The sequence below is a fragment of the Saccostrea echinata genome, unplaced genomic scaffold, assembly GCF_033153115.1.
Source record: "Saccostrea echinata isolate AGI-Se365-2 ecotype Australia unplaced genomic scaffold, CSIRO_AGI_Sech_v1 ptg000030l, whole genome shotgun sequence".
NCBI lineage: Eukaryota > Metazoa > Mollusca > Bivalvia > Ostreida > Ostreidae > Saccostrea > Saccostrea echinata.
The window spans coordinates 18962687-18986425 of NW_026889779.1; the positions used below are offsets into that span (position 1 = coordinate 18962687).

The 23739-nt window shown below is 30.9% G+C and overlaps 3 protein-coding genes and 1 long non-coding RNA gene across 5 annotated transcripts; all 4 read left to right on the top strand.

Moving 5' to 3' along the window:
• Window positions 1–2870: 2870 nt before the first annotated feature.
• Window positions 2871–6947, top strand: LOC133197475 (uncharacterized). The gene is made up of 3 exons (XM_061333535.1): window positions 2871–2913; window positions 4807–4930; window positions 5153–6947. Exons 1-3 carry the CDS (start codon window positions 2886–2888, stop codon window positions 5772–5774), a joined length of 774 nt encoding a protein of 257 aa, XP_061189519.1. The 5' UTR covers window positions 2871–2885; the 3' UTR covers window positions 5775–6947.
• Window positions 6948–7655: 708 nt separating this feature from the next.
• LOC133197474 (uncharacterized) lies at window positions 7656–8803 on the top strand. Its single transcript, XM_061333534.1, has 2 exons — window positions 7656–7870; window positions 8082–8803. Exons 1-2 carry the CDS (start codon window positions 7671–7673, stop codon window positions 8704–8706), a joined length of 825 nt encoding a protein of 274 aa, XP_061189518.1. The 5' UTR covers window positions 7656–7670; the 3' UTR covers window positions 8707–8803.
• A 1875-nt stretch (window positions 8804–10678) lies between these two features.
• LOC133196494 (uncharacterized) lies at window positions 10679–15399 on the top strand. 2 transcript variants are annotated; one of them, XR_009722362.1, is made up of 3 exons: window positions 10679–10742; window positions 12128–12197; window positions 14826–15399. It is a non-coding gene; the product is annotated as an uncharacterized LOC133196494 (long non-coding RNA). The 2 variants fall into 2 exon arrangements; XR_009722361.1 differs by lacking the exon at window positions 10679–10742 and having other exon boundaries at window positions 11835–12197.
• A 469-nt stretch (window positions 15400–15868) lies between these two features.
• On the top strand, window positions 15869–17142 carry LOC133196493 (uncharacterized). The gene is made up of 2 exons (XM_061332376.1): window positions 15869–15965; window positions 16125–17142. The coding sequence occupies exon 2, from the start codon at window positions 16129–16131 to the stop codon at window positions 16756–16758; it is 630 nt and encodes a 209-aa protein (XP_061188360.1). The 5' UTR covers window positions 15869–15965; window positions 16125–16128; the 3' UTR covers window positions 16759–17142.
• Window positions 17143–23739: the final 6597 nt, after the last annotated feature.

Sequence of the window (23739 nt, forward strand, 5' to 3'; positions counted from 1 at the left end):
TGATAGCATTTTGCATAATTTGTAATGCGGTGTTGAAATGCGGATTAATTTGAGACGGATAATGCCGACGTTTGCATTTGTTATATGTAGATATTGAAAATGATATACAAGGAAATCATGATAGCGCAAAACACTATATACATATACAACTCCAAGGTCAGGTCTCTAAACGATCTACATAATTATGATGGATGTCGAAAGAGGGCTGTTTTAGAATTTGGAAGTGCAATCACGTGTGTGCCATTCGTAGAGTGGTTATAAAAGTATAACATTTCGTAAACAGGATGAAAGGACCAAATGGCAAGCTTGGTATTACGAGGCTTGTAGTATGAATAAATTTGATTCCACTTATTCCCATATATAAAACGAGGAAGCCTTTTAGATATGGTGGATTTAAATGTGAATTGAAATTTTCGAGGACAGGAACAAAAGTTCGAGTGTCCTCTTCCGGAATGATACTATTTAAACCCTGTTAAGAGCATAAAACCCATCATCTGATTGCGGCAATACATTATAAAAGAGAGCACAACTTTATCAAGATTCTTTTTCTAGATTTATACCATTATTTTTTTCCCGTAGAGAAAAGAAACATTACTGTAAGTATAATTTATTTTTTTTGGTAGCATTTCTTCATTTGTCCACACCATCAAGAATCAAATTTATCTTTGAACCGGGTAAATTTTTGTGTCTTTGAAAAACAACTGTTAGGATTCTTTTAATTACAAAGTAGTGTGCTGTTTCTGAAATCTGCTCCTTAAAATTTACGCCTGTTTTTTTTTAATTGAAAGGATTTTTATTAATCGAGCAAACTTAGATTTTAGAATTAAAACAAAGCAAATAAATTAAGAAAAAAATTGTTTATCTGAGTTGTATCAAACTGTAAACACGTAGTATGATTTTGTTCTTGTGTTATATCAGACATAAGAAGTAAGGCTCACGTCTTTTGTTATTCATTTATTAACCTTACATATCTCTATTCATTCCACTCAATTTAAGGAACACGACAAATTATTTCAAAGCACTAAGTAAACCAATAGGCAGATTTAAAAGGTGCTATAAGAGTTTTTCTAAAAGATCAACATTTTCACTATTTTTTTTTTAAAAACGTTTACACAAAAATGCTTGAGAAACGAAATTAAAAAAAACATTTGAAATTAAAAACAAAGAAAAATATTTTTTTAATTATTTCTATCACGAAAAGAATATTTAAAAAATTCTTTCCAAAAGAAATCTTTATAAGCCATTTAAGTTTGCAAGGATAAAAGTTTTGCATTGATTAGGACTGAAACTTCCCGATCTCTGCAGTAATTTCACTAGTTCAGATGTTTAGATAATGAGGATATCAAGGACTCCATGTGCAATCTCTTGCAACCTTAACTTCGATCCAGTACTAGCATATATATGAATGCAATAATCTATATGCCATTTTGTATCTTGTCTAGTCAAAGTTAACCACCTTGACATTTTATTATCATGTTTTATTTAAAGTTCTTTTTATTGTTTTATCACTTACTTTACATAATAATTTTTTCATAGTTCTGACAGGTCTTTTATTTGTATATTATGATTAATTATTAGCACAAACATTGTACAGCGCATAGCAACTATATCTAATTCTGCGCTTTATAAAATAATTTATAAAATATAATAATAATTATTTAATTTTTACAGAATAAAATTCTTTTACAAAACAAATTGTAGAAATGATCATCCCCACTGATTAAAGAATTGATTGAAGAAAAAAAAGACAAGATTGATATGCATCAATAATTATATTAATTGATTTTATTTAAAAGGGATAATAAATGTTCTATTTATATGCATTATGAACTGAAACTAAATCTGTATTCTATATTGAATCAAAGTTTGGTGTACAGATATTATCCTTACAAAATTATATGGCTTATAAAAAATTGAACAATTTGACAGCTTCACATAGTTATACTGGTTGATTACTATTATAATAAAGTTCCTATTTCTATTCACCAACAAAAAACTACATAATTTTTTTCAATTTGTAAGTAAATATGAAAAACTACATATAAAAAAACAAAAAAACTACATAATTTTTTTCAATTTGTAAGTAAATAACAATTTTAAAAATTTCAAAATGCGAATGAGTATGCCTTACTACATATATAATAGACGAGAAATAAATATTACATTGGAGAAATTATTTTTTAAATTTTTTTTAAAAACTTTATATTTAACATTAAATGTTGGCAACTTGTTATCTTTCGGTTCTGTAAAATACTCAACGTACAGAATTGTAAAACATCTGCTTTTAAAGTATTAATTTTGCAAAAAATGTGTTTGTGATAAAAATAAAATAACCAGGAAGGAAATATCTGCTCTTCTTAAAGATTTCCTTATAAATGGTTTCTTTATCAGGAAGCTTATGGTTTGCTTACTCTGTATTCTAGTGTGAATTTACACTTTATTTTTCAGTGAAAACAAAGAGGATGATGACCTAAGTGTATCATTTTATTTTCTTCTATTAAATTTTAACATATCTTTAACATTGCTTTAAGCGATGTCGATGCATGATACGAACTGATATAAAAGAGCATTTTGCATCTTAATAAATAAATAAATCTAAAAAAAAATATGAAAGCATTACACAACTAATCTGTTTTTATCAATTTTTTTATTTTAAAAAAACTTTTATTTAAAAAGGGAAAACATATTATTTTTGTATGCATAATGGTTCGTAAGTGGCGTTTAGTTTTGAAATATAAATCAAAAAAAATAACAACATTTTTTAACAGATTTTAAATTATAGTTCTAAAAATGAAAACTACATAACAGTTTGTCTAATATTTTCGTAAACTTAATTATTTTCAGTTGCAGGTCAGATGGTTACAGGGAGATGATGAGACACACTGATGAAAGTTGACAAAGATTTATTACTAGGTGTTCTCTGTACTAATATATTAATTCTACAATTAAAAGTTTCACTATTCAACTAATACAATATTCTTAGTACTACATATAAATATACTGTCATTCTTATCAAAAACCAACTTTCACTTCGAGTTAATTTTAAAATAAATAGTTCCGAACACCTTAATAAGTTATCTAACGTCAGATATTACTTTTGATTAACACTGACCGATAAATATTATTTATACGTAATTTAAAATTGATTTTATAACAATATCAACTAAATGCTTTACTGGCTTTTGCAAAGTGAAAATAAAGCTATTCAATATTAAAATAAATAAATGTTTGTTTTAAATATAATGATTTTTTTAAACTGTATTTTGAATTGTATTAATTCACTGTTTGCTTTTCAGGTAACTTCATTATTGTTCCTAATTTTTGAACCTATTGTAGAATAACTCTTCCTAGAACTACAGGGACAATCTGATCATGTACCCTTTAAACATAAGTATTTTTTTAAAAAAAATTCCTGACAATTTGGCAGTTTTTAAGCACTTTTGACCAAAAAAAATTATTCGAATTGGTTTAACCAATATTTGAAAAGACCCTGCTTTGAAGCAGGCAAGGCGAGAAAGATACATCTTTGGTCATGGTCATCTGATTTGTTCTGTATTGTCCTAATTCATCAAAGGTCATGAAAGGGCTGTAAGAAGTACCCATCTATTAACAGATAGAAGGAAACAATACAAAATGTACTTGATTTTGTTGAATCAAGTCTTAAGAAAAAATTCTTTCGTCGTCTAAAACAAGGAAATATTTTATCGCCTATGTTGAAAATGATATATGTTTGACATATTAGCCCCATTTCTACGCCAAAATTTTCTTAAAATGGAGTGTAAATTTTGTATTGAGTTCATGCAATAAATTATTCGAACTTATGTTCCGTGTTTTTTTGTCCTAGGCATGCCTTAAATAGGAGCTTAAATAACGCAGTGCGTGTTAGGTGTCTACAATCGGTATTTCGGTTGTTTTTGCCATGGGAGAGGAAAAGAAAACGCGGTTAAGGTTAGGACTGAGACACCTACAAAACGTGTAAAGTTAGGAAATTAACTTATAGACGTGAATACGAGCATGCTTATAATACATGTGTACTTATCTTAGCGTGAATACATTTGGCGCAAATATAGGTCATGGATGAATAAAATAACGCTGAGATATCTCCTTCAGTATTTCTGAATTATAATAATATATCAAATTATGATAATGTATCAAATTATGTTTAGACTGTATTCCAACATAAGCGCCCGAAAGTGTGATCGCCGATAAATAAGTACACATTCAGTTAAAGCAGACTACATAACACTAGGGCTAGAACAGTAGGCTTTTGTATGCAATGCCTGATGTTATAATTCGTAAATTGAATTGATTATTGAATTGATAAGTTTCCCTTAAGGTCAAGATTTAGTAATTTTATTCTAATGACTGTACTGTCCTTTTTAATAGATTTATTCATCACTTCTAGATGTTAAATCCAATTTAATGAAGGGATCTGTTTAATCTGCTACATTTAGAATCTAAGTTCTACAAGTTTTACACGAATAAAAATAGATTAATAAAAAGTCTTGCATATTTATTTTAAGAATTAGAGATTTCCGAGAACCAGTTTATTTCAAAATTGAGATTTTTTTAAATGCTTTTTTTTTCTTTGGTTTCGTGAATTATTAAAAAAAAACGTTTATTTTCAAAAATGCTGTACATCATCTTGATTAACTAAATCTTGACCTTAATTTTTTTTTTAAATAATTACGATTTTTTTTTCATCTAACGTTAAAAGATTAACGATAAAGATTAACGTCCTTGACTTGTTTCTGAAGCTGATTTGATTCAATTTACTAATTTTTCTTTCTTTTTTTTCTTTTTCAGACGTTCAAGAAATCGAGAATGCAGCCCAGAAAGACACCATGTCGGCGATAACCATTGCCTATATAATCACTGTCCCGGGGATTATCATCATTTGTATTGGAGTTAACGTTGTAACCTATAGATGGTATGTAATACACATACATCGATTTCTGAAAACCCAAAGAAATGAATTTTAATTAGACACCTATCTTTGATCTTATTCTTTTTAAATCAGGAAATGTACATGCTTTCTTTCGTTGATTTCAATGTTTGCATTTTATTCGTATTTTTTGTAATATAGGTGGGTTTTATTGTGCTCTTTATAAAAACATAACAAGATAACTTGTTTAATTTAATTTAATTGAAGTGGCGTGAAAAAAGGTCGGAGGATAGAACGCAAGCACAATTTACATGGATTCCAAGAGGAAACACAAGCGGTTCATTATCAACATTATCACAATGATGATGAAAACCCGGAAGCTCGACCTTTAGCACAACAGGGTCCTTCCGCTGGCCAAGTATCCATCGACCCAACCCATGACTATGCTGCGTACGATGAAATAAAAGACCAGAGACAACGCATGCAAGAGTCGCAGAGAAGGAAAGAGGGAGGCTATTTGACACCAGTTTCCCAAGATCAGAGTCGGGCACTCCCCCCTGTAAGAACTAATGGAGATGGCTACATCTCCCCAAAGGCAGCAGCAAAAAAATCACTCGAGGAGAGCCGGAAAACTAGCAAATCTGACTCGCCATCACCTCCTGGTAATGGGGGTTACATTTCACCTTTACAACAGGAAAAGAATACCTCTGAAAAAATGGGTTCTGGCAATAGCGATTCCAGCTCGGAAAAATCTGATAAATCGGATAAATCTAGAAAATACCAGAACGAGCCGTCTAGCAAATCCTCACCTAAAACAAAGGCACTTTACGAGTCGCTTAAAGATACCGGTGTCACTCAAGAGCACCAGTATATTGAACTACAGACTTAATTGTAAAACACTTTTTGTTCTTTTTATTCTCTTTCATTGTTTGTTTTTACCGTTAAATTGTTACTAATCATTCCTTTTAAGATTAAAAACGTGTCATTGAAAACATATAAATACCATAAAATATTTATTATTTAATGACTCCTTGATATTTTCATGGTGTTTCAGGTGTGTTTGTGTTCTTGAAAGTTTTGTCTGTATTTTTTGCTATATTATATTTTTTGCATGATAGTTATATGCCAGCAAATTTTCATCTTCATCTAATATTTAAAATAAGCATGTTTAAGTATATTCCATCTAAGCGCTTTTCAATATCAGTTTGATATATGCACAGGAAGCTAAAGATTTCGTTGGCCAAAATGTGGATTAAATGTGTTGTGGTAAAAAATTATGTCACTGCTTTATAAATTTTTAATTTTTAAATTTCTTGCTCTTTTGCTTTTTAATTTTATTCTATGTTTGTGGGTTAATTGTGTCTGTACTGTATGCCTTATCATGTATCAAAGCTTATAATGTACTATTTCTCATATTTTGTCTCTTCATCAATAAACAGTTTTCATAGAAATAACATCTTGTCACCGTACTTGGTATCAAGTGAGTATAATAAAATAATTATAAACATGGAATACAATAAAAAAAACTATATGAAAATGACCTCTGATTTAACGCTCACCAAGCTGAAAAACTGACTGATTATGATGAACTTTATTTTAAAAACGTAGCTATATCTATATTATCCAGTTTTCATCATTCAATCTGAGTTGTAAGATTGTATTACTCAAGCATTATGTTACTGGAAATTATGACTATCAGGAGACTATTAACTTCCATTTCTAATGCAATTAATGATTCATACATGTAGGACAAAGAATGTTTTGTTTAATTAAAACAAATTTGATGTACTTTAAATGAATCCTCATTCAGAAATCACGTAGCTGTTATTCAAACACTTCTTGTGTAAATATTACTTACAAAGTTTTGACAATAAATCATTCGTATTCGTGTTCCACTTCATCTAAGCATGTCCTAAATAGGTGCTTAAATGACGCAGTGCGTGCTAGGTATCCAAATGACGCAATTTAGGGTTATTTTAGTAGATTTTTAGTTAGGGATTGGATACCTACACAACGCGTAAAGATATGAGATAAATTTACGACATTTTTGAAGACCTAAGACGTAAGCAGGGGGAAACATCAGAACATGACACATTTTAAGAAACACACACGTAACACTTTAGGATTTAGGAATTAGAATCTTGCAAATGTTCCTACATGTAATATGTTTGAAATTGAAGAATGTTTTCAAAAAAAATCTTTTAGCTATTTTAATCATAAGGTCAAGATTTAGAAAGCATTTTGCAGACTTTGATTTTTGCAATTAATATAGAAGCCACGGAGATCATGGCGACAGAATGACAAAGAAAAAAATAACTGAAAATTGCACTAAAATGAGCTTAAATGTTAAATGTTAATCAGCTACAATACTTATTTTGATAAAATTTAATTAAGAATATTTTGGAAAATTTGGAAAAATTCTGTAATAATTTAATTTCAATACTTCAGGGTTTTTATGTATTTTTGTGGTATTTAATTACTGTGTGTGTATAATGCCATATATATTATATAATGGTAAAATTTATTAAAAAGGCGTCGGTGAATATCATTATCATGATGTAATTAAAATATTATCAGACGAGACCTGTTAAACACCTGTTAAACTTGTTTGAGTCTGAAATTTCGTTAAGACGAAAAAAAAAATGAAAAATAAAAATTGAAAAATAAATCGATATTTTATAGCTTTTCAATAGCTAAATCTTGACCTTAAAGTAATAGTTAAATATCTAAAGTAATGTGATTGAATTCAATTAGGTCCCAGGAGCTGATTTGTATATTTGTATTAATGGCTGCATTTTTCTTCCTTTCAGCTGTTCCCGAAACAACTTCTGTAACAGAGGAAAAACGTTTGACGATCTATACAGATGAACCTATCATAGAGGATGTAGCTGAAAAAGCTTGTCCAGAGATAACTACAACCTACATTATCACTGTGTCAGGGATGCTTATTGTTTCCCTTGGAATCAACTATATCTGCTTTAAATGGTATTTGCTATCGAAATTAGTTCTCTGAATATTCATATCTTTGGTCTTGCATAAAGATTTATATGGAGGAAAACATGAATAAGAAATGAAATTTAGATATACTAAGATAATTTTGTGTGTTTCATGAAAATGACTTGTAATAACAAAACAATTTTCTTAAGAGGCAGGGATATTCAATGTCGTTATCTTATGACAATTTAATTTTCAACAGTGGTCAGAAAAGTGGTGCTCAAAATGAGCGAAAACGCTTAAAAATGGAATTTTCTGAAGACACACAAGCGTTGCATGTCCAACATTACCATAATGAGGATGAAAACATAGGGCTAGAGACGATAAGTGAACACCCAGGACCCTCTGCAGGCCAGATATCTACAAATCCATCGCATGAATATGCTGCATATGATGAAATCAAAGAGCAGCAACAACGCATGCAAGACTCTCAGAGGAAGAAAGAGGGAGGCTATTTGACACCAGTTTTTCAAGACCCGAGTCGATCACTACCTCCTGCAAGATCAGGTGGAAATGGCTACGTATCCCCAGTCACAGCAGCTAAACAGGCCCAGAAACAACGAAATAAAAATGACTCCCCATCACCACCTGGAAATGGCGGGTATCTTTCACCCTTACAAGAGGTAAAGGATGCGGCTGCAAGGTTGTTGTCAGGCAGTAGCGATTCCAGCTCAGACAAGTCAGATAAATCAGACAAATCTAGGAAATACCAGAATGAACCACCTCGCAAATCTCCACCCAAAACAGCTCCACTTTACGAGGCGATCAAAGATGCTAGTATCACCCAAGAACACCCTTATATTGAACTACAGACTAGTATGTCTTAGACTTTCTTTCTTTCTTTCTTTTTTTTCTTTTTTTTACTTTTTATCATTTATTTTATCTCATTTGTCGATTTTTTTTGTAAAGAAGAACAGTATTAATTTCAATTAGTGGATATTAAATATGACCATGCCTTGGTAGTTTTGATTTTATATTTCATCATAATTTTGAAAAGTTTATTAAGAATAATATTCATGCTAATATTTCGTTCAAGATTTTATTATCAAATTTTTTTGCAAGTTCATTGTCAAAAAGGCTACACATGTATTCATTTGCATGATATGAGCTTAAGTATATATTGACTGAGAAGCTTTCTACCATCGTCATATGCTTAATCGCTTTAGATTTTCTTTTCCTAATTTGTATGAATGATACACTTTAAAATAAGCTTGTTGATAAACTCAGAAAAGCACTTCTCAATTTTTTACTTTGTTAGATTGAGTATTGTATAATTACTATACCTTATTCCATGCTGTAGTATAGCTTAAAGACTATTCATTTTGCAATTTCACTTTTGAACGGTTATTATGGAAATAGTGTTTTGATTCAAAGACAAAAATCGAAGACCAGCTACAACGCATGCAAAACTCTCAGAAGAGGAAAGAGAGAGGCTATTTGACACCAGTTTTTCAAGACCCGAGTTGATAACTTCCTTCTGTAAGATCCAGGGAAAATGGCTACGTATCCCCGGTCACAGCAGCTAAACAGGCCCAGAGACAACGAAATAAAAATGACTCCCCATCACCACCTGGAAATGGCGGGTAACATTCACCCCTAAGAAGAGGATGCGGCTGCAAGATTGTTGTCAGGCAGTAGCGATTCCAGCTCAAACAAGAGCATCCTTATATTGAACTACAAACTAGTATGTCATACATTTTTTGTTTACTTTTTTTCATTGTTTATTTTATCCAATTTTTTCGAAATGTTTTGTGAAGAATAATTGTATTAATTAAAACTAGTACAGTATAACACGTTTATAACGAAGTGCAAGGGACGAATGATTTCGCTTCGTCATTAGTGTAATTCGTTTTATCCGTTTAGTTCACATGTATTTTAACGTCAAGGTGAATATAAATCACTTCGCAAATTCATTATACGCGTGTTCGTTATCAGCGTGTTTTACTGTAGCTATAAAATATGACATGCTTTGGTGGTATTTTTTTGTATATTTCATTTTTATTTTTAAAAATTAGTTTACTAAAATTATTATTCATTCAAACTAATATATACCTAATATACGATAATATATTTGTTTTTTATATTTCATCCTAATTTTTTTAAAGAATATTTTGCAAAGAGTACTAATATTTATCATACTAAAATATAGATTATCACAATTATCATACTATACTAATATTTTGCATTTATTTAGAATACTTGCAGAAATATTTTTGAGATGCCACAAGTGAGACTATTTCGTTCAAGCTCTTATTGCCAGATTTATTTTCAAGTTCATTTTTAAAAAGTCTAGATATTTATTTACTTGATATGAGCTTAAGTATATATTTACTGTAAAGCTTTCTATGTATGCTTAATTGCTTTGGACATTTCCTAATTTGTAAGAATGATGTGCTTAAAGATATGGGTTTTTTTTGCTATAAAAACTTAAATAAGCATTTCTCACTTTTTTCTATGGTTGAGTGTTGTATTATTATACCTTATTCCATGCTTGTAGTATAGCTCAAAGAGTACTCATTTTGCTTTTTCACTAATAAATGGTTTATATGGAAATAGAATAGTGTTTATCTGTAGACTAAATAATCTATTTCGGATTTATTGCTGGTGAAAATAACTTTAATACAAAAGTACTGAAAAAAATTTCACATAAAGAAAAAAAAGCCTTTAAGTACAGTCCTTGATACATAGTTCATAAGTTTATGAATAACGATAAATGACGTACAGTTTAAAGTTTAGATAAATCTATCAATAAATTCATTTGTAGTTATTTGAAATTATTATTGAAAAAAATTGTTAAAGCAACGAACTTTTCCCTGAAAAAGTTTCTTTCTTCACTTCAGCTATGTAAGTCAAGAAGTTTCGTGTAAGTATACCTTAAAAAATATCTGTACAATATCAGTAACGATCCTCTAAAAACTGCTGTTGAAATACCGTCGTCTAACTACCATTCCTTATGGCTGATCTGTGAATATTCCATCGCCATCGGAAGCAAGTTTTAACTTGACTAGTTAGTCGTGCAGTCGAGCACGCTGTTCCTGAACGGCTAGGAGACAGATTCCGCAGGTCAAAAGGTCAACTTCTTGGGTTCGGGTTTTAGTGGGTATCCTTGCAATTTGAAATTCTCTTTGATAATTATATATGTGACAATTTTCAACAAAAAAAAATCGTTGACCAAAAATTAATTCTTATTGAATGGTAGAGTTTTTTAATTTTTTTTTTTTGTTTTTGGCAAAGTAAGTTTTGGGAATATTCCTACGCAATAATGTTTCATAAAAAATGATTATTATTTATTGAGATTGAGGAATATTAGTTAGTCATAAGTTCAAAGGTTGAATTTAAAAAATTCAAATAATATGCGTTTAATTAAATTTTAATGTTTTTTTCTTTTTCTTTAACAAATCTAACTAACAAAGTGTCGATCAGTTAATGTTTACATATCCGTAGATACCGTTAGATCAAGATTAATCAAACCATTCTACCTACGAGGATATTGTTCTACCGAGTTTATATTGAGACCAAGATTAACATTCCTCAGAGATTTTAGCTAGAAAGCCAGGGTAGTTTTGAGATTTTTGATTGACAAATAATATGAAAAGCAGTTGGGCGAAAAATTGCCTTGACATTTTATTTGATAAAATGCAGCTTTTCGGGAACAGCACAACTACATGTATATGCTACATGTATTTTAATTAAATCAAAGCATAATGTACACAATTTTTTTTAAAAAAAGATCATTATTCATTTGGTGGTCTAAGGAAAAGGATAAAATCTGCAAGAGTGTGTTCTTAATAAGAGTGGTCAAGTTTTCTATCAAAGAAAATTGGACCACTCTTTTTTAAAGGAAAAAAGTATTTTAAATAAATGTCATCTCTATTTTCAAGTGTTAGTGTTTATGTTTATAAAATATGCTTTAGATAACAACCCTCACCTCAAAGATAAAGTGTACAAATCCAACAGAAATTTATTCTCAATTTTCTGATAGAAGGAAGAATTAACAAAAGTGCACTGATTGGAATAATGTTAGGGAGTTATTAGATTACTAGAATGAGGTACATGTAATTACAGATATCCGAAGATTCGAGATATCAGGGGAAAAAATACTTAAAGAATAAGTGGTCGGGACTTCTAAATCAGTTTGACATATCCATGGTTTTCGAAATATCAGTGTTCGAGATATCGAAGTTCAACTGTATATAAGAAAGACATGCTCTGAAATACCTTAATCTTACTAATGCATCTGATTTTCAGTTGAAATATGGATACAAATGCCAATGAAGCCTAAGGAGGAGGAGTGGGGGACCATGTGGTGTTCTCTTAGGTATATTTTCCTTATGTATTAATCATTAACAATAAAGCTTTAAAAACCTCCCCTTTAAAGCAATGGACACATTAGAGAAAAACAGGAACAAAATTGAATGCCATATATTTTTGACGCCAATTCAAAATGTTTGCCAATTGCGTAAGCATTGATATTGAAAGATAATTACGAAGTTGTGTTTGAATTATATTGCTGAAATGATAAGCACTTAATTAATATTACAGAGCTTTCGAATCAAACATTAAATCTCACATAATCGGAAAAATTCGATTACAATTCATATACATTTTATAATCTATTAATTTTTATTGTTTTCTTTTCAGAACAGTGTTTTGTTAATGTTAAAACAAGATCTACTATTACTGGTAGTTAAGAAATAATATCTAGGTGAAGTACTCTCGTTCCATTAGAAGTAACTTAGCTGGTAACTAAACCAGTTAAATAGAATATATTTGAAATGGTGAGCTTTAAAGACGGTTCTTCTTGATATTAACCTCCTTTGGGTACCTCAATTACTTTGTACAGATATGTTTTTGGATTGGAATATGACAAATGTAGTTGGGCGTTATTTATACATTTTATATAAATGCATATAACTAAAGAACCAGTGTGTTTCCTGCTTTCTACACCTCAATATACGAGGGTCGTTCAATAAGTAATGCAACATAGGGTTTATCATAATAAATGTAGAAGCACTTATTTTTTTCAAATATTAGAAAAGTTATATTTAAGAAACCCTTATCACCGAAAACCGCATGCATTTTTCTACTATCTTCGCAAGGAAATTCACGTTTCAAGACAAGCATGGTCAATACACTGAGTTGAACACTAATTTAAAATGGTCCCTGCCAAGAAGATGAAAATGGGGGCGTATGTGAAAACTATTCATTATTATATAACAAATAACTGAAGAACCAATAGAAAGGGATAGTTTTTATATAGATTTCTGACAAAGGAAATGAATCTAAAAAAATTGGGTGCCTTATTTCCTATTACATATGCCAAAGAGAAAACATGCGTTATATATGCCAATGGTCTATTAAAAAATTAAGGCTTTTAAACAAAAGAAGGTATGAAAAACTTGTTCGCTGAGATTTCCTTTGGGCTTATAGTCCAAAAAGAAGATCAATTATAAAATGTGGAATTGGAGAGAAATCCGTCGTCCTTTATTTGCAAAGAGAAGCCAGCGCTCCAAGCATATCTTATACAGGTTTTATTGTTTACTCAAGAAGTCCAGTAATCTATTTTCCTACACCAAAAGTAAGAACCTTCAATGGTAGATTTATGTTAAAACTGCACTACGGAAAGATAAGCAGGTTTCCTGTAAGAAAAGTCCAACTGCCAGTCATCTTGGTGATTTTCCTTTACCTGACAAAACTGCTGCATATAAGCATAGAGATGTAAAGAAAATTTTAAGAAAGGAACGTTTACAGAGCAAAGCAAGCCCCTGTATTCGCTAGATCTCAGTCATTATGATAGGAAGACACCACAATTGCAAGAATGTAGTGGGGAGTGCTATACATCAGTGTCTGTTGAGCTTCCCCAAAGACAAAGACATATGTAAAGATTAACAGGGGATACATTGGATTAAGAATATAAAGAAATTGCTTTCCGCACTTTTCTGGTTTTTAAAGACCTTTTGCATTACTTATTGAAAGATCCTTGTAATTGCAGTTGTAACTATGTTATTTTGTTTGATTATAAATAATTATCAATATTTTGATTTTTTTTCAGAAAAAAAAAACTTCATGTATGAAAATGAATCATGAAAAAGTTAAAAATTAGTTGTATTGATTCCGAGCAATCAGTATCAAAGAATTTGTGTAATAAATGTAGTATTCGGACATAAATGATTAGAACAATTCATTACTCATCCATTTTTTCCGCTCAAATTTGATAAAAGGGATAGGTTTAATCATTCAAAGTGTTACAATGAACTTTGGACAAAATTGTCAATTAAGAGTGGCTTTTAAAATAGCATTTAGCATATATGTACAGCATGCATATACCATGACTTTGTATATTTCTGATAAAATTTTCATAAAACCAAGCAAAACCTTGGAAATTACTTTTCATGCCGAACTTTTGTATGGTATCCAATCACCTTAACATTTTTTCATAAAACCATGGAAAACTTAGGAATTTCCTTATTTTTTATGCCGAACTATTGCATGGTATCCATGCACCTTAAATTTCAAATGATCTATAATCATACCAGGAAACTATTTACATTAAAAGAGTATGCAACAGGCCTATACTTTTGAGCACTTCACCTGCAATATTATTAGGTTTAAATATTAGGAACAACTTAAATTTTTATCAGTGTTTGTGATAAAAAAAAATGATTTATTTTAAGTTTTCCCACTTATGTGCTATTTAAAACCGCAGTGTTTTCATTTATTACTTCCTATGAGGATGTATTGAATTCTCATTAAATTTAATCATTCATTCAGTTCTAATCAGTATGGCTAGATTTAAATACAAAAACTGTAACAACCATTTTTCACTTTTAACAAATAATAGCACAATTCAAAGCATAGTCACCTCGAAATGTATGAAGTTATCTGAAATATTTATTGTATTCAGGTTTTAAGCCATCTTGTTGACCCTTTCATTTGTTTATTGAAGTGTGAGGAAAAAAGAGCCAAATACTTCAACAAATCTACTGGTGGACAATCAGGTTAAGGAAATCTGCTCTGCTGGGGAACAACTAGGTCAAGAGAATCAGGTGGACTACAATCAGGTCAAAGACATGGATAACCAGGTCTACTGGTAATCTACTGAAGGACAACCATGTAAAGAAAATCTACTTGGGAACAATAAGTCCAGGTCATGGACGTTACCTGGGAAAACCAGATAGGAATCTTAAATAATTACAACTAGCCAGTACTGTATCACAATAGCGTTGAAACGATATTAAAGATAATTACGTGACTGATTAATGCTTTTCCTCCTCTTCAATGTTTGTTTTATACACATGTATATTTTCATTCTTAAAATAAATGACATTCAGTTGTAGTTTAGGTTCTTCAATTCAACGTGTACAAATCAGAAACGTACCATAGAGAACCAACATTCTCTGTATTTCCTTTAAAATGCTTCCAATGTTAGATTTGAGGAATCTTACAACTTGAAGCTCACATATATGATTTTTAATCTTTATGTAAATCAACAATTTTGCTAGTAAATCAAAGAGTCATGATTTTGTGTTTTGTGTTATTTTTTGGGCATGCATTGATAAGATATTCAAATTGCGCAGCTTTTGTAGGTTGTCCGAATGATGCAATTATTCGATGCAGTTAACAAGTTACTTATTCAATAAAAATAAAACATGTAATTTATGTATTAGATTCACACTTGCATTTATTAGAACACGAGTTATTAAGCTATGCAGAAAAGAAAAATTCACACGACAGTCACAAAAAACTTATGCACCCATGTAAGAGTTGTAAACTAACTCTTTGTTTATGTTATGGTTTGACAATTCTTTATGAAATGCATGATGAACAAGATTTTTTCTAAGACTGTTTTAATGCATTGATTTTTCTGTTTTGATTAAATAAATGAATTTTACCCTTGAATCTAGGTCTGTATTGAAATCAAATATTACTCTGCTTTTCATGTAATGTTTCTTTTTTCCCCAGACGTTCCAGAAATAGAGACGGTCCAAGTAGAGAAGGGACTTCCTGTGATTACCATAGCCTACATTATCACTGTGCCAGGGATTCTAATTCTTTGTGTCGGGGTCAATTTCATCACTTATAAATGGTAACATAGTTCCTATTAAAGAATAACCTATTATTGATATGTTTGATAATAATATAAAAAGTTAAATTATAATAGTTCTGTTGTAGTGTTCTGAATAATTTTCTTTGGATGATTAATGACATTTTAAAAAATAAAAAAAAATCTATAACTTAATTAAAGGGGGATGAAAAAAGGTCAGAAGAAAGAACGCAAACGCTTTTTGCTTCGATCCCAGGAAAATACACAGGCGGTGGATTATCAGCATTATTTCAATGATGACGAAAATTTTACACTGCAGTCATTTAATACAGAGGGACATCCGGGAACCTCATCTGCCTACAGGTTTAAGGAGTCTCAGGACCCCTCACACGACTATGCTGATTATGATGAAATAAAAGATCAGAAACTAGAGGCCAAATGGAGGGACGAAAAAGGGTACTCTACAGCAGAATTCCGAAGTCTAAATCGGCCATTGCCTCCCATTAAAGCAGAAGAAAATGACTATATGTCTCCTGGAGATGAACTGCCTTTGGAACAGAGAAACAGCAGCACATCGAATGACTCCTCATCACCCCCAGGAAATGGAGGTTATCTTTCTCCGCTACAAGAGGAAAAAGAAGCTGAAGAGAGATTAGTGTCCAACAACAGCGATTCTAGTTCAAACAAATCTGAAAAATCGGACAAGTCAAGAAAATATGAAAACGAGCCGTCTCGCGATTCTTCGTCCCAAGCAGTAACACCTTATGAAGTGATAAAAACTACCGACGAGAGTAAACAACATCAGTACGTAAAACTCCGGACAAGCACATCCTAGTCTGCTACTAGTTATTTACAAAGTGGATGTCTTCTTCTAATGCAAACGTTATTTTTGTCTTTGATCCAATTAAGTACATGGATCAATGTGAAAAGTGCAATCCGGGATAAGATAAAATCAGGGAAGCTGCATTATGGTACATGTAATTCTAAGTCCCTTGAAGTGACTGGTGATTTCTTATTCAGACACATGCAAGTGTTTATGAAGTCCATAAGAATCTAAGCTAAAAAAAACTGCATTATGATTTAAAATCTTTGAATCTTTGAATAGAATTTTTAATATTACTTTTAAATATAAATTTACCTAAAAGCTTAATGAAAATTGAATGTTTAAAGTCTCCAGATACTTGTTTTTAGTACAGTGTTTTTGCTTCTTACCCTACCAAAAAGTACTACAGTATACGAGGGGTTATCAAAAAGTTCGTGGACTGATGCGATAAAATTAATACTAGGCAGTCTGTGCTTACAAAATTTATAAGGAACATAAAACAATAAAAGTTTAACAAATGTTGAAAATTTTAGCTTGATACGTTGATAATTTGCCAAATTATTCTAAAATAAAAAAGACATTATATGATCATCCGGCGCTGTCGCCGTTTAGTTTCATGACGTCCGACAACGTCATCGTTTCTCAATGTCCGCTCTCTCTACCTCATACACTTATCTTGATGAGATTACCTGGAGTTAAGTAAGGACCTAAGCCCGTCTCTTGTTTATATTACTTTACACTGTCATGAACAGCTGATTTCAGTGCACATAATATTGTAAATGAATCTATACATCGGGAAAGATCCTCACTTGATCATGCCAGAATACTTAGCTTGTTGGAGTTCAATTTCTACCACACATGATCAACGTCACTCTCGACGTGACTAACTTTTGACACTCTGACAACAAATCGACATTAACTGTGCGTATTTCATCTCTCTGAATCTTTGTGGGTATTAAAAGCAAGTACTCTGGATGCATTTTATTTTTCTGTAGCCCCTTTAAACATTCCCTAAGTCATTACCAGTTTTTCCAGGTGCGAAACTGTATAGGATCTTGGAAAAAGAAACCCTCCCCCTTTTTGACGTCATTTTCAAACCCTTAATCGTTTGGACACTCCATATAAAATTAACGATGAAATTTCATAGAACTTACAGAATGGGGTAAAAATTGCAAATTTTACGGAACAATTGTGTCGTACCACATTCCTGAATTAAAGGGATTTTTTTTATGACAAATGCTCATATCAAGAGAGTTTTTCTCAATTATACTCAGGTAGAAAAAACGTCATATTTGAGGTTGCGCCGCCTGGACATACCATTGCTTACAAAAACATTAATAATTTATTAAAAATTAAAACTTATGATGTATGGTTTATTCTATAGATAGAAAAGATGATGCTTACTAAATGTCTTAAAATTCGTTGATGTACCTAAAGCGGTTTTAATCTTATGGCGCTAGTCCACGAACTTTTTGATAACCCCTCGTAGTGTACTATATATTTATAATTATCAATAGTATACTATAGTAAGAAGTTTGTACTATAGATTATTAAGTCTTTACTACACTTAATCGAATATTTTTAATATGAATTTCATTTGTAATTTTTCTTAAGAATTCCTACAAGTAATTTCCCTATATTAAAAGGAAATATTACTTGTATTCACATATTATTTTTAAATGAACATCATTTGCATGTAATTTAAAAAAATATCAAGGCTCGTTATAGTAAAAAAAATCATAATGAGTCAGAGTAACAAATTATTTACTATGGTTAAAATAGTTAACTATAGTAAACTATAGGTAATGATAGTAATTTCTTGTTGGGGTAGTATGATTTATTCTTATCTAGATAACTATAAGCTTACTTGTGTAAATTTGCCTTAACTGATTATAAATATTGGATATATGCTTGTTAAAAAATAAACCAAAACTTTTAGAATGTGTTCCCTGTTTACTATTTTTTGTGGTCAAAACATGCACAAAATGCGTATTTCAGGGAATACCGATCAAAAATCAAGGACTTATAAGCATTTTTCGACATATCTGCACAATATCACCAGTTTGGAATTTTCACAAATGAAACACCGATTTAAAAGCGTTTGAATCCATAACTTTTCTTCAATCTTGCACCATTTCTCTTTTATTTAGGGTAAAGTAGTCAGAAATGGATCATGCAATAATTTGGAAGGTTTTTATAGATTTAAATTTATTCGACTTCGTTTGGCTGTTTTAGACTAAAACCTATTAATATGTAAATATGCTAAGAGTCATTAAAGGGAATTATATTCTAAATTAGTTGTCCTCCGGACTTGATTGAAAAAAGTCTTCCTTTAGTATTTCAAAACTGATTTAACATAATGTATATATTATGCCTTCAGGATGTTATATAAGCACAAAAAAGAAACCATTATATATCATGAAACAACGTGAAATTGTTCTGAAAATAGACTTTTATTGAGAATACGTTACCTTATAGGAAAAAACACTTTATCTTCTCAATAACCTGTTATTTTCCACCCCTTTCTATTAAAAAAAAAAAAAAATAAAATGCATAATATTTAGAAAGGATAAAACCAATATTAGTGGAGATGCCTCGTATCTTCTATAAAGAAAACACCCTATCCAAAAATTTGCTTCAGATTTCATTTTTCTTTCAACAACATATTTTTTCTAAGCTACGATAATCTATGTTGATCAACTATTGCTATATCCCTAGAAACCAAGTCAACAAGGAAATGATATTTTTTCTCGTTGATATGTTCGTTTTAGGATCAAATGTGGGTCAGTCTTGCTTAACAAGAATTAACAGGAAACCAAATTTAAGTAAATTTTATGGCATTTGTTAATACCTGTTATCGTTAAAAGAGAGAATGAGAGGTATACCAAAATGCAGGATTATCCCCATATAGATTTGATAATGTACCAATATTCTCTGATTATAGGTTAGAAAGTATGAATACTCTAAGTTATAAACAACAACTATTACATTTTAAAAGTTTTGATAGAAAAAATATTCTTTTTAAATTTACTTTTAAGGATCTTTCTCTGCAAAAAAATTTAACTCATTGTCATACTGTAATACATTTTTTTTTTAATTTAAAACCGTTTCTTTTTACGTTCTAAAAATCAAATTAGTAAATGAAAAGACACAGTAAAAATTCTTATTTATTTTATGAATCTACCATTTTAAATACCATATAAGCAGAAATTTTAGCGCAGATTCAATTTTTAGCGGGTAGTTGAGTTCGCTAAATTTAAAAATCGCTAAAAATATTCCGTTACCATTATCTTTCTATCCACCAGGAAGTCGCTAAAATCACTTCTCGTGATAATTAAATGCTGATTTTTGAGGACAAATCGCTAAATTTGCTTCTCGATAAAATTCCATTTATACGGTGCAATGAGTGATGATTCTATATTTTTTTAAATGTTATAATAGTCAACATTTCTTCAATTTGTGAGGTGTTTTTCGAAAAAAAAAAAAGATAAACTATAGAATTTATTACAATTTCAATTTGGTCAAACAACTTGCAAAATTAAGTTTCTTTAACAAAATAAGAATGAAATTATCAAAGGTATAAAACTATATCAAGAAAATATATATACTAAAGGACATATTCCTAGTACGTATTTAAGCTTTTTAGTGTATGTATATAAAAATATGTCATGAAGTGGTTACATAAGTCTATGATAAAATTCTAAAGTATTACTTAAAACTTGACTTGTATCGGAACAAATCGACGGAATGTTTTCTTTTAAGTACATAACACATTTCAAAGGAAAGCCAATTAAAATTTAATGGCTTGTGCATCTGGAGAACATAAAGCGAAAATATAAATAAATTTATAAAGACAGGAAAAGAGGAAATAATTTCTTCCTCGGTCTCAAGCACTTAAATTATTTTTCCCTTTCATCATACGATAAAGTACGTTTTTACCCATTCTGTTATAAGTACTTCCTCAATCAATGCTAGTATGATTTTCCTCTTAACGAGAATAAAATATTTGGGGTATGCAGAAATATAAATAGTTTCTGTTCATGTTTAGACAAAATACATGAAAAATAGCCTGAAATTGCCACATTTAGGGAACATAGAATTTGATTTATATTTTCATTTTGAATGACAAAGAATCATATTATTACTATTTTGCACTTTCTTGTTCAGTTAAATCACTTTATTTTAATGATATTGGAAATATTTTAAGCTCAAAGTCCATTTTAACAAAGCAAATCGGGAGCAGAGCAAACACATCAGAAGTAGGATCAGTAGCCATTGAGGAGTGAGCATCCCCTACCGACCAGTCGCACCCGCTGTGTGCCCCCTGTCCTGATCATGAAAAACGGAAAAATCCGTAGATAATTCAGAGTGTAAATAATGGCCTAACAATCAGCACGAAAAACGCCGGTTTGGATTCGACCCAACGATAGGCCGCACCTGCGGACAAAGTCACTGCATCGACCACAAAACCCGCAAAATGATGTGGTTTGTCGACATTCTTGCTCCATCAACCCGCCTGCGAACAGTTTGCCTCGCTCCAGAAATTGTTCATATGTAGAGTATGCTCTTGCATATCAAACCTGGGAGACAAAAAACCCACATGCAGCCGACAAAGACACACCGCCAAACAAGAAAGGGAAGCCACCACGTATATCACAAAGCCCTGCTATCAGGTTACCATTAAAGTATTTTTCTAGTGAAATTTCCAAATATGAAACAGACGTGTCAGACTCTGTGGTATCCCTCATTCCAAGCTCACTGGGGTATAACGAGTCGACATATGGAAGTAACTATTGTTAATTGATAATACGTCGTGAACACACCCAAAAGTCGAGTTGAAGGCAACAAGTGTTTTCTTCTTCCCAGTCAGACTTTTTGAATGAATTCTGCTTCATATGAATACAAAATGGGTGTAATTGGTACCAATGACAATTACAAACAGATTGTTGGAAGACCTGATCTCCTAAAAACTACAGATATTGTCAATCAGAAACGCAAACATCTTTTTTAATATCACCTTCAGAGTATTTGTGTGTACAATGAGAATTTTTTTTGACAAAATAATTTTGCAAATGACTTATGACAAGGTAAATACATTTACGAGTTCCATGTTTATTGAAAGAGCAGCTATCTATGATATCAAAAAGCCTGGGCTTAAATTTATCATGGGGAATGGTTGTATAAAGTCTAGAACAGAAGAAATGGCTAAAATTACAATTATTTTTCTTTTTAAAAATTTGTCTTCCTTCTTCTATTGTTTTCTTTGTTAAAATGAAAGTTTTCATACGTTAGGATAACCATCCTCTAAAGAATTGCAAAAACAGATTTCTACTCAATTACGCACCTTGATCCAACAGTTGCAACCTTTTTTAAAACGGTATATGAGGTATCGTTTGTGACGTCACAATTGTTGATACAAACACATTGTACCTTCAATATTTCGCTTCAAGACCTTTGAATTTATAAACCATTAGCATAGATTATATAATGACCCTAAATATTCTATAGTATAAATAATAAGAATGTGTAAATGTTGGCCATCTAGTTATGATGGATGAACGCACCACATATATGTACTATTGGAGGGTCGATCCTGAACGTTGGAGCAGATGTTTTTCTGAACCTGTAGACTGAAAATTCTGCATCATATATTTTTCTAACAATATTGGATATTGCAATGTCAATTTAAGAATATTCAAATAAAAATCCACATTCAAATTCCACGCTAAAAGCATAAAGTTAGGAACTATTTTGTTTGGTGGAAGATTTTCTAGAAAAAAAATCAATTAAAAAAGTCGGAAAAAAGTACAGTACTATTAAATTTGGACTCCAAGATTTTCATGTAGACTACACTAAGAGTTATTTTGCTTGAATTAAATAGCAAATACTTCGGAGACCATCGTAAAATTGTAACAAATAGAACAGATATATTGTGAAAGTCCAGGAAAATAGTACAAAGTTTAGATTAAATTAAGCAAATTTGTTGTTATGTCCAAATACAATAAACTATAGAGATAACGAACAGTATTCGAGCTCAAAGTCCATTAAAACAATACAAATCCGAGCAGAGCAAACAAGGACTTCCAAAAACATCAGAGGTTGGATCAGGTTCAATGGAGGAGTGAGCATCCCCTGCCGACCGGTCACACTCGCCGTGTGTTCCTTGTCATGATCGGCAATAACAGAAAAATCCGTCGACAATTCATTGTGTAAATAATGGCCTTACAATTAGAATGAAAATGCCAGTCAGCATATGACTTAATGATAGACTGTATTCTCTAACAAGGTCATTGTATCGACCACAGAACTACCTAAACAATGACATTAAAAGAGACTGTTGCTATTTTTGATTCATCAACTTTTTTGCCAATAATTTACCATGGTTAAGAAAAAATTTCATAGGTACATGTAGAGCATGCTCTTGCGTATCGAATCAACTTAGTTAAATTCTCCCTCACTTTGTTCGTCCGAATATAAATTAATTCTATTCTAAGTAATAACAAATAAAGACCAATGTAGGAATGCTTCTCGCTATAACCTTTAATCAATTAACATACATTCTATGAAATCAATACATAATTATAACATTTGACTATTTCTGTCAATTAAATATACATACACTGGTATTCAAAGAATGTGTCCCTGTTGCAAAATTACATGCTTTGCGTGAATATACGTGTTTCGAGGTTATAGCGAGAGTCGATAACGAATGTGAATGACCTCATGTATTTATAGTTACTTAGTCACGTGCTCTATGAATATTAATGGCAAGTAAACACCGAAATGAATTTTATAGATATACACCCAATATGCTGGTTTTTAGTGTATATTGCTGCATAAGTAAGGGAAGTTGACGATTGAAAAGTTAAAGTCATCACGTATATCATAAAGCTTTGTTGTTAGATGACCATTAACGTCTTTTTCTAGTAAAATATCCAAATATGTAACAGATATGTAAGACCATGTGGTATCTTTTTTACAAGTTCACAGGGA

What these genes read in the sequence shown, in the direction of transcription:
- LOC133197475 (XM_061333535.1), top strand. Translation starts at nt 2,886, where the DNA reads ATGAAAGTTGACAAAGATTTATTACTAG. An exon ending in TGACAAAGATTTATTACTAG is followed by an intron (nt 2,914 to 4,806) that starts GTGTTCTCTGTA and finishes TTTCTTTTTCAG; the next exon opens with ACGTTCAAGAAATCGAGAAT. An exon ending in AACGTTGTAACCTATAGATG is followed by an intron (nt 4,931 to 5,152) that starts GTATGTAATACA and finishes ATTTAATTGAAG; the next exon opens with TGGCGTGAAAAAAGGTCGGA.
- LOC133197474 (XM_061333534.1), top strand. Translation starts at nt 7,671, where the DNA reads ATGGCTGCATTTTTCTTCCTTTCAGCTGTTCCCGAAACAACTTCTGTA. An exon ending in AACTATATCTGCTTTAAATG is followed by an intron (nt 7,871 to 8,081) that starts GTATTTGCTATC and finishes AATTTTCAACAG; the next exon opens with TGGTCAGAAAAGTGGTGCTC.
- LOC133196493 (XM_061332376.1), top strand. Translation starts at nt 16,129, where the DNA reads ATGAAAAAAGGTCAGAAGAAAGAACGCAAACGCTTTTTGCTTCGATCC.